This window comes from Molossus molossus, unplaced genomic scaffold (assembly GCF_014108415.1).
Source record: "Molossus molossus isolate mMolMol1 unplaced genomic scaffold, mMolMol1.p scaffold_m16_p_4, whole genome shotgun sequence".
Taxonomy (NCBI): domain Eukaryota; kingdom Metazoa; phylum Chordata; class Mammalia; order Chiroptera; family Molossidae; genus Molossus; species Molossus molossus.
In genome coordinates this window covers 48,845,192-48,860,597 of record NW_023425377.1, presented here as the reverse complement: position 1 = coordinate 48,860,597, position 15,406 = coordinate 48,845,192, and the positions used below count along the sequence as shown (strand labels likewise).

Genomic DNA, 15,406 nt, shown 5'->3' with positions numbered 1-15,406 from the left:
AGGCATAATAGTTTTCATCTCTAGAATTTCAGTTTAGGTCATTTAATATTTCTGATGTCTCAACTTAACTTTCTGAACATATGCAGTGCAGTTATAACCATTGTTTTAAGGTCATTCTATGCTAATTTTAACATCTATGTCAGTTGTGGGTCAGTATCAATTAATTGATTTTTCTGCTCATTATGGAACCTACTTTCCTGCTGGTAACTTATTATTATATGCCAGACATTATGAATTTTACCTCATTGGATGCTAGATATTTTTGTATTTTATCAATATTTATTAGCTTTGTTGTGTCATAATAAAATTACTTGGAAATAGTTTGATCCTTTTGGGTCTTGTTTTTAAGATCCATTAGACAGGACCAGGCCTATGTTTAACTCAAGGCTGATTATTCCCCACCACTGAGGCATGATCCTTCTTGGTTCCACTCAGTGTTTGAACAGGCCATCTTCCCAGTTCCAAGTAAGATTGGGCACTGTTCCCTCTAATCATTTGGGTGGTTCCTTTATTGGTGTCAAGTCATTTCCTCACATACACGTGTTGATTGGTGCTCTGTTGAATATCTAAGGGGACCCTCACAGAGCTCTGTGGTTCTCTGTGTACAGCTCTCATTTGTCAGGTCCACTGCTCTGCAAACTCCAACAGCTTGACATCCCTAGATTGCCATTCCATCTCTTCAATTCCAGAAGGCTGCCAGGTATTTATTTCCTCTCCCTCTGCCATAGCCTGGAAACTTTCCCCATGTAGGAAGCTGGAGCAATTGTTATCCGTGTCTCAAACATCATTCTTCTTTCCTGCTTGATACCAGTATATTCAAACCCATGTATTCAAACCCATGTATTTTATTTTTGGGCTTTTGTGTTCTTATAGTTGTTTGGGTTTTTTATGTTTTTTAGGTAGGTGGTAAATCTAGTCACTGCTACTCCAGCTTGCCTGGAAGTAGAAATCTATGATATGACCTTAAAATATTTTTTAAATACTTTTAGATTTATAAAGACATATACTTACCCGGCTGGTGTGGCTCAGGTAGAGGGCATGTGGGAGGCCACCGATCAATGTTTCTCTCTCATAGATATTTTATTTTTATCGTCACCGGAGGACATTTTTGCGTTTATCTTCAGATAGAGTGGGAGGGAGAAAGAGAGGAAGAGAGAGAGAGAAACATCAATGTGAGAGAGACACATCAACTGGTTGCCACCCACACAACCCCAACTGGGCAGGGACAAACTGCAACCGAGGTACTTGCCCTTAGCGGGAACCAAACCTGGGTGTCTTTGGTCCATGGGCTGATGCTCTAACCACTGAGCAACCGGCCAGGGCTCTTATTGATATTTCTATCTCTCTCTCCATAAAGTCAATAAAAACATATTTTAAAAAACATATACTGTGCATGTGCACATAGTCAAAAGTAAGAAATTAACTGTACATTAGTCAAAAGTAAGAAATTAACTGTGATATAATACTCTGGAAGGCAAAATGCTACGATAACCCCCAAGATTCCCATCCTCTGGTGTATACACTTTGTATACTCCCCTCCCCTTCAGCATAGGTGATTATGATGGGATATCACTCCTATTAATGAGTTACTAATCAATTAAGTTTTAGTTCATTACAGAGCTTATCCTTGGTAGTCCTAACTTAATCAGATGAACTTTTAAAAGCCTGAAGTCAGAGAGATTTTAAGCAATGAACTGTGAATGGCTTGTAGGAGCTGAGAGCAGCCCCTGGCCAGCAGCCTGCAAGAGAATAAGGGCCTTAGACCATAAGGAACCAAACAAATGAGCTTGAAAGAGGACCCAGAGCCACAGAAAGAAACACTCAAATGACACATTGATTTCAGCATCAAGAGACCCCGAGTAAAGAACCAAGTTCATCTGTGTCCAGACTTCTGACCATGGAAACTATAAAAGTAAATTTGTGGGTTTTTTGTTTTGTTTTTTTACATTCCTTAACAACACTGTTTTATTACAAAACTACCAACCCAAGGACATTTTTCCATTTTTTGTTCAGATAGAGTAGGAGGGAGAGAGAGTAAGAGAGAGAGAAAAACATTGACATGAAAGGGACAGATCGAGTGGTTGCACCCGCACGACCCAACCAGGGCCGCGGACAAACCGCAACCGAACCACGCGCCCCCAGCAGGAACCGAACCCGGGTCTCTCAGGCTGACACTCCAACCGCTGAGTCAAACCGGCCAGGCTAAATTTGTGTTGTTTTAAGCTGCTAATTTGGTAGCAATTTGTTACTCAGTAATAAAAAACAAATACAATTACTATTAACTAAAAAGAACCAGTCAGATTAGTAACAATATCCTCTATTAATCAACAAGACCTCAACAAAGACAAATGTGAGGACCGGCATGAAGCCACAGGACCACTCACACCACCTCCAGTTTTCAAGGTGATTTAACACATCCATATTGTGTCTTGACTGCAGGTATTTGGAATTCTGATCAAGAATAGATCTGGCCCTAGCTGGTGTGGCTCAATTGGTTGAGTGTTATCCCATGCACCAAGGAGTTGTCAGTTCGATTCCTGGTTAGGGCACATGCTCAGGTAGGGGGCGTGCAGAAGGCAGCCGATCAATGTTCTGCTTTCACATCAATATTTCTCTCTCTCCTCCCTTCTCTCTCTAAAAATCCATTTTTAAAAATCTTTTAAAAATAATAGATCTGTTATATGAGAAAATATTTTTTCATATATCTGATGAGGTTGTAGTATCCAGAATATATATTTAAAGAAAAACTCTTACAACTCAATAACAAAAAGACAAACAACCCAATTTTTTAAATGGGCGAAAGATCTGAATGTACATTTCTTCAAAAAAGATATACAGATGGTCAACAGGCATAGGAAAAGAGGTTCAACATCATTAGTCATTAGGGAAATGCAAATCAAAACCACAATGAGATGCCACTTCACATTCACTAAGGTTTGTTGGTGAGGATAGGAAGAAATTGGAACCTTCACACTTTGATGGTGGGAATGTAAAATAGTTCAGCCGCCATGGATAAGTTTGGTGGGTCCTCAAAACGTTAAATATGAAATTACTATATGGCCCAGCAATTCCACTCCTGGGTATATATACCCAGAAGAGTTGAAAGCATTCACTCAAACAAATACATGTACATAGGCTCATGTTCATAGCAGCATTACTCACAATAGCCAGATGGTGGAAACAGCCCAAATGTTCATCAGTGAATATATGGATAAACAAATTGTGGTATAGACATACAATGTGATATTATTCAGCTATAAAAAGAAAGGATAGCCCTGTCCGGTTGCTCAGTGGTTAGAACATCGGCCCGCGGACCAATAAGTTGCAGGTTTGATTCCAGTCAGGGCTATGTACTTCAATTGCAGTTCATCCCAGGCCCTGATTGGGATCGTGCAGGAGGCACCCAGTCATTGTGTCGCCCTCACATTAATGTTTCTCTCTTTCTTCATCTCTCTCCCTCTCTCCCACTTTATCTGAAGATAAAATGAAAAAAATATCCTTGGGTGAGGATATTATAAAAGGAATGATACAAAATGGATGAATCTCAAAAATATGCTAAGTGAAAGAAACCAGACACAAAAAAAAGGTCACATATTATGTCATTCTGTTTACATGAAATATCTAGATAGGTCAATCCAGAGACAGAAAGCAGTTTGGTGGCTGGAGAAGGGAGGGATGGGAAACAACTGCTTAATGGGTGTAGGATTCCTTTTGGGGTAATGGTGATGCTTTGGAATTCGACAGGGGGAACTGGAGAAAGGGGTGGTTGCATCACCTTATGACTCCTCTAAATGCCACTGAATTGTTTACTTGAAAATCGTTCATTTATGCTATGTGAATTTTATCTCAATTTTGAAAAAAGAATAGATCTGTTATAGAAAATAACAAAGTTACATATTAATTGGTGGTAAGGTACTTTGTGACTCTGCTACCCATTTTTTAAAAGGGAACTATGGACTTTATTCAGATTTGCCAGGTTTTCTTCGAATGTCCTTTTCCTGCTCCAGATTTCCAACCAGGAGACCATATTGCACTTAGCTGTCATGTCTCCTTTATTCTGTGACACTTTCTGAGTTTTTTCTTGTTTTTTATGCCCTTGATATAGTCAAGACATATTGGTCAGACATTTTGTAGAAAGTCCCTCAGTTTGGGCTAGTCTGATATTTCTTGATTAGACTGGGTTTGGAAAGTGTTTGGAAAGAATACCGCTAAGGTGGATTCCATGGTCATGGCATCATGTCAAGGGTCTATGCTGCCAACGTGACCTATCTCTGGTGATATTAACCGTGATCACTTGGTTAATCTGCCAGATTAACTGGTGGAATCTGCCAGATCTCTCCATTAGGTAGTTCCTCTTTTTCTTTCCCTACTCTGCCCTTTGAAAGTGAGTCACTAAGTTCAGCCCACACTCAGAGAGGGAAATGTGGCTCCCTCTCCATCGCCTAGAAAGGGAAGTATCAACATATATATTTTTTTTTTTTCCTTTTTTTTAAATCCTCACCCGAAGACATTTTTGCATTTATTTTCAGATCAAGCAGGAGGGAGAGAGGGAGGAAGAGAGAGAGAAACATCGATGTGAGAGACACATCCACTGGTTGCCACCTGCATGACCCCAACCGGGGCTAGGGACGAACTGCAACCGAGGCATGTGCCCTTAGCGGGAACTGAACCCGGGTCTCTCTGGTCCACAGGCTGACGCTCTAACTGCTGAGCCAAACTGGCCAGGGCTCAACATATATTATTTGGAATTCTGTAAGGAAGATTGATCTCTTCTCATTTATTTATTCATTCGATCACATATCATTATGAACTCATGGATTTTTAATTTATTCTTTTTAATACAATACTACATTTTTTATTTTGTTGCTTAATTTATTTTTTTATTTTCAGCTTTGGCCATTCTGAGCTCTTTCTGGTTTTGTGTTACTTTGATGTACTCCCTCCCCTCTTTTTTGAAAGCATTTTCTTCTTTTCTGCCACAAGATACTCCAGGCTCCTACTGAATTTTTCCTGCCCTGGTTCTAGGATCAGCCATCTTTTCAAGGAGTCCTGGTTCCTTTTATTGGAGAATGGTATTTAGAAACCAAGATCTAGGCACTGGGTGTGCTTGTTGCTACTAGGGGTCACTGGTTATAGGCCTTCTCTGAAGAGAGCAAGGTATGTATATGTGTATATTCACCCCTCTATGTACACATACCTATAATTATTTCTGTATGCATCTGTCTGTACACATAAACATCACCTCATAGTGATACCACTGGCTAATTCAGCACCACAGGGTTCATTCTAGCTTTCCCCTTTTGCTTATTTATAACTTCTTTGTTGGACTGTGAACCTGGCTTTCATTACTGAGAGTTTATTTACTCATTTGTTTAACCCCAATATTTATGTAAAGTAGTTTCAAAATTGCTACCCTGTACTAAGTGAGTAACTTTACTCACTAGAGTGTAGCATTTATGTACAGTTTCTTTGGTCTTCAGCCTTACAGTTCTCAATTGAAACACCATTTTGCAAAGTTACTTAGGTCAACTACATGTTTTTCCCCACCACCTTCAGTGAGGTTACATCATGTAGTTTTTTTATAGTTAGATTCATTTGTCTCAGCCTGCATTCCATCCTGGGATTATCCAACATCATGATTGACTGTTTTTTTATTATTATTATCCATTAACGTTTATTTTTGGTGATACACAGTCCCATAGTTTTTGAAAAATGCATAGTGTTACATATCCACCTTCCTAACCCCATACTGAACAGTTTCATAACCCTCACATCTCCTCCACACATCTCCTACACGTCCTCACATTCCCCCAACCTTTTGCAACAACTGATCTGACTTCTGTCCTTATAATTTTGTATATCCTAGCTTTTTATATATAATTAAATTTATCAGGGTGACATTGGTTAATAAGATTATATGGGTTTCAATGTACATTTCTATGATACATGATCTATATATTGCATTGTGTGTCCATCACCCAAAGTCAAATCATCTTCTGATGTGTGGCCTAGCTTTTGACAACAACTGTTTTTTAGATGTGAAAACTGCTTGTAAGTAAAGGTTGTCTTGCTTTGTGATTGGAGTTAGTTGATACCGGGATGCAAGTCCAGCCCTGACACTTACAATGCCCTCTCTAAATGTGTATAATGATGGTTCCAGCCTCGTGGGAGTTATTGGGAGGACTAAATGGGATAAAATCTGTTGGCACAGTTCCTGGCACATAAGTAAACAGTAACTGTGATAACAATACTTAATATCTGCTGTCCTCTCTATCACCATGATCATCATCACCGTGGTAGGATATAAGAAAAAAGAATGCTAAAAAAGGCTGGGAAATGCTGCCCTCTTTGGCTGCTTGTGGCCATGAGAATGCATGCATGGGCTCTCCTGTGGGGGCAGAAGAAGGTCATCGAAATGTGGTTGTGTAGAGAGGGTTTCATTGATCTTCACAAGCCTTTCCTCTGGTGTCTGCGCTGCATAGTTAGCAGAGTTGACACTGGAACTGGGTCTTCCTAGGTAGGCAGAATCATCTGTCCATCAATCAAAACTCGTCCCCAATGGAGAGATTTCAGAGCTTCATCTTGGTTCTTCTTCTACTTTCAAGATTTTTTTCTTTTTCTCTCTCTTTTTTTTTTTTACTGAAAAGATAGTATTATGACACAGAAAGAACTTTTGAAGAAGTAAATCACCATAATTCCAACACCCAAGTGGGTGGATGTTTGCTAGTTGCTGCCTGAATTTTTACAGATGTAGACATTTTATTTATTGTATCATAAACATTTTTCCTTGCTGCTACATAATCTTCATAATGCTATTTCATGAAGATGTGACAATTCATCAAGGAGACTTACAGTCCCTCTCACTGTTTTGAGGCACAACTTACCCATGAATATCATTTTTATGCTTCTGCTGATTTAGTCCCTTAGGAGTATATTCCCCAAAGTAGGAATTTTCTGTCAAAGGATAGGAATGTCTTTGTGGCTTTATTTGGAGCATTTAGAGAAATAAATCATTACATCCTTTTTTGTGTGTTAATTCATATTTCATCAAAATGTAACCATTCGAAGATGTGATCAAACATCTGGCGAAATGTTCCAGACTAGCACTCTAACAGCTCATTAATAAATTTATCATTTACCATGTAACGCTGTTTTGAAAAATCATGATTTTTCCCTGATTAATTTTCCCTCTGCTCTTGCCACTCCTCTCCTAAAACTTCAAGTCCTCCTCCTCCTCCTTCTCCACTCTTCTGGAGGGAATGCTCCTCGAGTCTCCATCTTTTCTCAGAAACTCATCTTTTGTTTACTTTTGGTGTCAGGACTTGTTTGCATTTATAAATCCAGGACCATATTGTTCGCAGATGCAAGGGGTGCTGCCAGATAATTGAATGTAAAATGTTGAGGCTTTTAAGTCATGTCTTACAAACCTGGACACAAAAGAGTATTTTCTTAAAATGAAAAAAAAAAAAAAAGCATGGAAATAAAGATTGTGGGTTTGGGTTTCTAATTCAAACAGTTTCCTCTATGTTCTTAGTGAGGACAGTTACAGATGCACAGAAAGTTAGGGGCCTAGAAGTGGGGGAGGGTAAAGAATTAGGAGATAAAATTTTGCACATTCACCATCTGATCCAGAAAGGTGAATGCATAAAAGGAGTTAGAATAAATGACAGAACAAAAATTCAATTCCAATAATTTATGATCCCTCTACTAGCATTAACAGTAAGGTGTTTTTACCCTCTCATCAATAGTTTCCTATTTAGCTTTTTATTTTAACATAAGAGAAGCTTAAAAGTAATTGCATTTCCTATCAGTATTTGATAGAACTCCCTTCCCCGTTAGGGGATTGGCCCAGATGTGACAGTAGTTGTTAAAATCTACATGTTCTTTTTTATTATTATTTATTTTTTATCCTCACCTGAGGACATTTTTGCATTTATTTTCCGATAAAGCGGGAGGGAGAGAGGGAGAAAAAGAGAGAGAAACATCAACATGAGAGAGATACATCAAGTAGCCGCCACCCACACAACCCCAACCGGGGCAGGGGACAAACCGCAACCAAGGTACATGCCCTTGCGGGAACCGAACCCGGGCCTCTCTGGTCCACGGGCCGATGCTCTAACCGCTGAGCAAAACTAGCGAGGGCAAAATCTACATGTTCTTTAACATTAAATGCTTTTGTGTAAAAGTGTATGTGTTGGGGAGATTAGTGTGACTTCTAGTTTGTTCAGCAATGATAAAAACATGAAATTTCCATCAACAAGTTGGCTTAAACTGGAAGGCTGGATTCTTTTTCCAGGTAAGTTCTGAAATCAGTAATAGTGCAGATACAGTGGGGAGAAAGTGAGTTCGGAGGTTCCATTCTTGTTCACATGCACAAGCAGCTTCTGCTGCATTGGGCTCAGTTAGGACCCTTGTGGCTCTGGTGCTCCAGGGACCAACACACCAGGTGTTGCTTTGAGGTGTGGAGCTAATCCCACCCATCTGATGGGAGCCCTGGAGCTGCTTTGGGGAGTTGGAGTAGGGGTTTTTTGGGGGGATGGGATTTGGTCTGGGTTCTCACAGGTTGCTCTGGGCCTGGTGGATGACTCCAGCTCAGAGCAGGTTGGGGTCCAAACTGGGGCTGAGAGCCTAGCGTCTAGACCTGGCCACATTAAGATTTTGGAGGCCTTGTGAATCAGAGAGGTGCACTGAGGATGGAAAGTTTGGGAGCATTTATTTATTTATTTAATCCTCACCCAAGGATATATATATATATTTTTTTTGCATTTATGCTCAGAGTGGGAGGGAGGGAGAGAGAGAGAGAGAGAAACATCAATGTAAGAGAGACATATCAACTGGTTGCCTCCTGCAAGACCTTGACCAAGGTTGGAGACTGAACTACAACCGAGGTACATGCCCTTGACCAAAATTGAACCTGAGACTCTTTGGTCCACGGGCCGACTTTCTAACCGCTGAGCCAAGATGGTCAGGGCAGGTTGGGTGCATATAAAGGCAGCACCCTAAACCCTCTGCCTGTCACAGCACTGTTTTCACACCCCTTCACCATGGTGTCATGACCACACATCTACATGTTCCCTCAAAACTTGGCCTTAATTCCATCTGTTGTTGGTCGCCCATCAGGAAAATGAGGGTGACTGGCAGACAGGGATGGAGGTTTTGCAGGCGGCTGGAGCTAAGCTGGTTATGTTTCTTGATCTGGGCTCCTGGTCCTGAGCTGTTCTAGCCAGAGACAATACAGGACTTGGCTGGAGACCCATCTTCTGTGAAAATTTCAGGATTTGACCTCAAGGGTTCGAGACCAGGGTGCCCTTCTCACCTCCTCTAAAGTAATGCTTTAAAAATTACATTTTCATGTTTGAAACTGAAGTACCCCTTCTGCCCATCATAGTGCATTTTTCACTAAGGTTAACACATTCAGGATTTGCTTCGTTTTGCTTTTAGGGAGGTTTATGGTTTTGGGTGATTTTTTTCTAACGAAAAGTTAATACTTTGCGTATTCTTGCCAGGACTCAAGCCTAGGCTAGTTTGGGAGTTATGGACCAGTTGCTTCACTTTCCTAAACCTAGACTTGGGATTTGGGACTAATTTTGTTCCCTTGTTTTTGCACCTTGTGTCCCCTCCACGAGGCAGGAACTATACTTTGGGCCTGGGAGGTTACTCCTAGGGTCAAATCAGGCAGTAATAGTAGAGCTGTGGCTTCTGATTTGATTTCTGTGGTAATTCTTTTTCCCTTCACCCAAATCTAGCACAGGGCTGGGCATCTGCAGAGATTCTTGTTGAATTGTACAGAACCAAATTTTCTAGGCCAAGCATCCCGACAGGTAAGAAGAAAGGAAAAGTGTCTACATGGTGGGTTGGACCTGGGCAGTGAGTTTGAGCTCGGTGGGCTGGGAGGGGTTGGGGGATGTGTATTTCCAGGCAGATGGTGTGATCTGAGTACTTAAACCTGCTGCTAGGGCCCTGCCTAGACTCCCCTGCCCTGCCCTCCCATTTTCACGCTCACTACGTGGTCATTTTGGTTTTCCTTGATTTGTGCTCAAAAATGTTGTAACTACAACAACAACAAAGAAAATGTAACAAAGCAGAAACCTGCGGCCTTCTCTTTATGGACTCCCCAGTAATTGCTCAATGTTTGTTTTTGTTTCTCCTCTCATTCCAAAATTGTCTATAAAATTTAATAACCTATTGAAAATGTTCTCAAAAATAACCCCATCATGCCCTGGCAGGTTTGGCTCAGCGGTTAGAGCGTCGGCCTGCAGTCCTGAGAGACCCGGGTTCGGTTCCCGCTAAGGGCGCGTGCCTCAGTTGCAGTTTGTCCCCGGCCCTGGTCGGTTGTGCGGGTGGCAGCCACTCGATGTGTTCCTTTCACATCGATGTTTCTCTCTCTCTCTCTGTTCCTCTCTCTCCCTCCCACTCTACCTGAACAAAAAATGGAAAAATGTCCTCGGGTGAGGATAAAAAAAAAAGAAGAGTATAAAAAAAAAATAACCCCATCATTTTTTATCTGTCTTTTCGGTACATTGGTTTTTGCTGATTTTTATACTTTTTACCCCTCTCTGCTCTCAAACTCATCTCATTTTTTCCCCTCTTTTCTTCCTGGTTCAGAAGTTGGAGGGACTAGTCAAGCTCCGGACTGTTCGAGAAGCACCGACTGAATGTGTCTGCCCGCCAGGTAAGTGGACATTTGATCCTTGCTGGCTCCTGACTTCTGTAGGCCCGGCTTTTCTCTCTCTCAAAAGTGCCAAGGACATGGTCAAGATTATTGCCTTGGCTCTTAGGCTGTATGTTGTACCTTGTGGCCCTCCTGGGGCCTTTCTTCCTACATCTTTCCTGGCAGGCATGTCACTAGTCAAAGATCACACAGCATGATTAACTGCTTCAGTTTGATGAGGATGGTGGTATTTATGGGGAGCTGAGAACCATCAGAGATGACTTATAATAAAAGTTTAGCTACTAGGAAAGTACCAGCCATCCCATTCTGAAGATGGAAAACCGGCATGAACCACCCTCAGGGTTCTATTTCATACTTTGGGGGTGGGGGTGGTGATAAATAATTTGGTCAAATTTTTTTCTTTTTTTTTTTCATTTCTTTTGGTGGAGGTAGAGGATGATAGCAGGAAAAATGGTCTGAATCATTCAAATAATCATATCTCTCTTGGGTTTTGGTGGTGTAGACCAGTATGGCTATGGATAGAACCGGGATCTGTTGATTGCTAACCTCTGTGGCTCAAATCCTGATTCATATCAAGTCTTCTGGTTGTCCTCATGGGAGCTTTGCACAGACAATGATTGAAAATTTAAGTGTGTAGTTTCAGCCCCGACATTTTAAAGTTAGCATTAACCTCTCATAGGATTGTATGTAAACCAGTGAATGAGTGGAAAGTCGTAACACTTCCCAGACTTCTCTCCACGTTGGACAAAGTGATAAAACGTGGATCATAGCAGTTGAGCCAGTGGCCCTCGTCCTTACTGTCACACCTCCCATTAGCCAAGTCATATGGCATTTCCCAATTTCCTTCACTGGTCCAGAAACCAAACTCAAAGAGAATCAACATCTCAAGGTTGGGAGAGTCCCTGGATGTCTGCAAAGGTGGACCTCCTGGTATGAAAATTCCATCTCTGGGAGCTCAGCAGGAGAGGATCTTATAATCCAGCTTGAGCCACTTTCAATAGTAGGACTCCAAGGTTTTGATAGGAAGAAAAAGGATATGACAAGTAATGGTATCATTACTTGTTCAGTAAGTCCAAAGTTGTAATTCAATGGGGAAAAAGTGCAAACTCACAAATGAATTTTTGGATGATTTGCAAAATGTGTAAAATGGGAATGAGTCCTGTTTTTCCCCCTTTCTTTCTGAGTGTTGTATGGATGTAAATTCCTGTGAGTTATGTAGATAAATTTTTTTTTTTAAACTGGGAAGCACACTCAATGCATTCATAAGATATGAAAGTAGTTCTGTGGGTTACAGCAGCGTTTTGAAATTTTGAACTAAGATTTGAATAAAAACTATTAAGTTTTTGTTTCAGCTATTTCTATTTGTAGGCATGGCCTGGATGGCAAAGTGAACTGGATTTCATGCTGTGGGTTGCTGACAGGAAATTTGAAAGTCCCAAATACAGATTACAGATGGACAGTGGGGAGGAGGCAGGCAAGGGGCATGGAGCTCCTGAATAAATTCAAGCCACGTACAAACCTTGGTCTACCACTGATTAACTGTAGGGTCTTTACCAAAAAATGATGACAATATTGAAGACCCTACAGTTAATTTTGAGTAGGAAATAATATATGATGTGATAAAAAAAATTCAAGCACTACCAAAGATTACATGTGAACCCCTCACCCCCATTCTCCTGCTCGCCTTCCCAGGGCCATTACCAGCTGGCCAATATCCTAGAGCAGCACTGGCTAATAGAACTTTCTGAGATGAAAGAAGTGCACATCGTTCAGTACGGCAGCCGTTAGCTGCCTGTGGTTATCGAGCCCTTGAAATAGGTCTAGAGCAACTGACAAACTAAATTTTTATTTAATTTTAATTAAAATGGTCATGTGTGGCTAGTGGCTATGGTATCAGACAGCTTGGTTTTTTAGATAGTTTATGTACATTTCAGCCAGTAGCTTCCTTTCTGTTTTAATACAAATGGTATCATACGTTGTTGTGCCTGTGTTGCTTTTCTCAGTTTGCAATTTCTCTTTGACGTGGTCTGACTCAGTCCAATACCAGAGAGCAGGTGCTGCCTTGTTTGGGTTAAATGATGGAATCCTGTCTAGATGTCAGTCTGTCCTGTGCAGAACCTGGTCAGTCCCCCCCAGGAACACTTGAGTTGTTTCTTCTCCTATGTTTTGTGTTTTTTTTACAAGTACCATATGACTTCATTTATATGTGGAATATAAAAACTAAACAAACAAAACAACAACAAAAAATAACAAGCTCATAGATACAGAGTACAGATGAGGTTGTCAGAGGTGAGGGTGGAGGTGACCAAACTGGGTGAAGGGGGTTGAAATGTACAAATTTCCAGTTATGAAATACATAAGCCATTGAGATGTAGTGTGCTGCATGGTGAGTATAGTTAATAATACTGTATTGCATGTTTTTTTATGATTTTTTTTGTTAATTTTTTCTTTGTTACAGATGTTTCTCCTTTTTTCCTCATTGACACCCTCGTCCCCATCCTCCTACCCCATCCCAGCTTTGTCATCCATGTCTGATGCTTATGCGTACATGCATATAAGTTCTGGTGTTTATCTCTTCTTTTCCCCGCTCCCCCTCTTTTGAGGGTTGTCACTCTGTACCCTACTTCCATGTCTCTGGCTCTACCTTGTTCCTCAGACTGTTATGTTCATTATATTCCACAAATAAGTGAGATCATATGATACTTCTCTTTCTCTGCTTCGCTTGTTTCGCTTAAGATAATACTCTCTAGGTCCCTCCATGTCATCTCAAGGATAAGAGATCTTTCTTTCTTACAGCTGCATAGTACTCCATTGTGTATGTGTACCACAGCTTTTTTATCCATTCCTCTACTGATGGACACTTGGGCTGTTTCCAGATCTTAGCTATTATAAATAGTGCTGCCACGAACATGGGAGTACATATATTCTTTCTGATTGATGTTTCAGGCTTCTTAGGGTATGTTCCTAGAAGTGGTTATCGAGCCCTTGAAATAGGTCTAGAGCAACTGACAAACTAAATTTTTATTTAATTTTAATTAAAATGGTCATGTGTGGCTAGTGGCTATGGTATCAGACAGCTTGGTTTTTTAGATAGTTTATGTACATTTCAGTGTTGCTTTAGGTGATATATCAGTGAAGATTCTGCTGCATGTGATGTCCAAAATTTTGTTGCCTACATTTTGTTTTAAAATTTTATGGCTTTACGAGTCACATTTAAGTCTTTTATCCATTTTGAGTTTATTCTTGTATATGGTGTAAATTGATGGTCTAGTTTCATTTTTTTGCATGTAGCTGTCCAATTTTCCCAACACCATTTATTAAAGAGGCTATCTTTACTCCATTGTATGCGCTTGCCTCCTTTGTCAAATATTAATTGAGCATAATGTCTTGAGTCAATTTCCAGGTTCTCTGTTCTGTTCCACTGGTCTATATGCCTGTTCTTGTGCCAGTACCAGGCTGTTTTGATTACAGTCGCTTTGTAATGTAACCTGATATTTGGTATTGTGATCCCACCCACTTTGTCTTTCTTTTTCAAGATTGCTGTGACTATTCGGGGTCTTTTTGGGTTCCATATGAACTTTTGAAGTATTTGTTCTAGTTCTGTGAAATAGGTCATTGGTATTTTGATGGGGATTGCATTGATTCTATAGATTGCTTTGGGTAATATGAACATTTTAATGATATTAATTCTTCCAATCCATGAACAAGGTATGTGCTTTCACTTTTTTATATCTTCCTCTATTTCTTTTTTCAATGCCCTGTAGTTTTATGCAAATAGGTCCTTTACTTCTTTGGTTAAGTTTATTCCTAGGTATCTTAATTTTTTTACTGTGATGGTAAATGGGATTTTTTTTTTAGTTTCTCTTTCTGTGAGTTCATCATTGATGTATAACAATGCCATCAATTTCTTGACATTAATTTTGTATCATGCTACTTTGCCAAATTCATTTATTAAGTCTAGTAGATTTTGATGGAGTCTTTAGGGTTTTTTATGTATAATATCATGTCATCTGCAAATAATGACAGTTTCACTTCCTCCTTTCCAATTTAGATCCCTTTTATTTTTTTCTTCATGTCAGATTGCTGTGGCTAAGACTTGCAGTAGTATGTTAAATAAGACTGGTGAAAGTGGGCATCCGTGTCTTGTTCCTGTTCTTAAGGGAAATGTTTTTAGTTTCTCTCCATTGAGTATGATGTTGGCTGTAGGTCTTTCATATATGGCCTTTATAATATTGAGATATGATCCCTCTATTCCCACATTACCGAGCATTTTTTTCAGAAATGGGTGCTGGATTTTGTTGAATTCCTTTTCAGCATATATTGATATGATCATATGGTTTTTATCTTTCATTGTGTTTATGTGGTGTATCACATTTATTGATTTGCGAATATTGTACCAGCCTTGCATTCCTGGGATGAATCCTACTTGGTCATGGTGAATAACTTTTTTGATGTATTGCTAGATCCGATTTGCTAGTATTTTGTTCAGGATTTTGGCATCTATGTTCATCAGGGATATTGGCCTGTAGTTTTCTTTCTTTTAGTGTCTTTTTCTGCTTTTGGAGTTAGAATTATGCTGGCCTCATAAAACAAGTTTGGCAGTCTTTCTTCTTCTTGAATTTTTTGAAATAGTTTGAGGAGAATGGGTATTAGTTCTTCTTTGAATGTTCCCCCATGAAGCTGTCCGGGCTTGGGCTTTTGTTTGGTGGGAGAGTCTTGATTACATCTTCAATT

At 40.1% G+C, this 15,406-nt stretch overlaps 1 protein-coding gene across 1 annotated transcript in view; it reads left to right on the top strand.

Moving 5' to 3' along the window:
• COL23A1 (collagen type XXIII alpha 1 chain) overlaps positions 1–15,406 on the top strand; it is a 453,398-nt gene that overhangs the window by 13,651 nt on the left and 424,341 nt on the right. Inside the window, exon 2 of the mRNA XM_036241559.1 lies at positions 10,606–10,672. Coding sequence (XP_036097452.1) covers positions 10,606–10,672 — 67 coding nt within the window. The remainder of the gene's footprint in view (positions 1–10,605; positions 10,673–15,406) is intronic.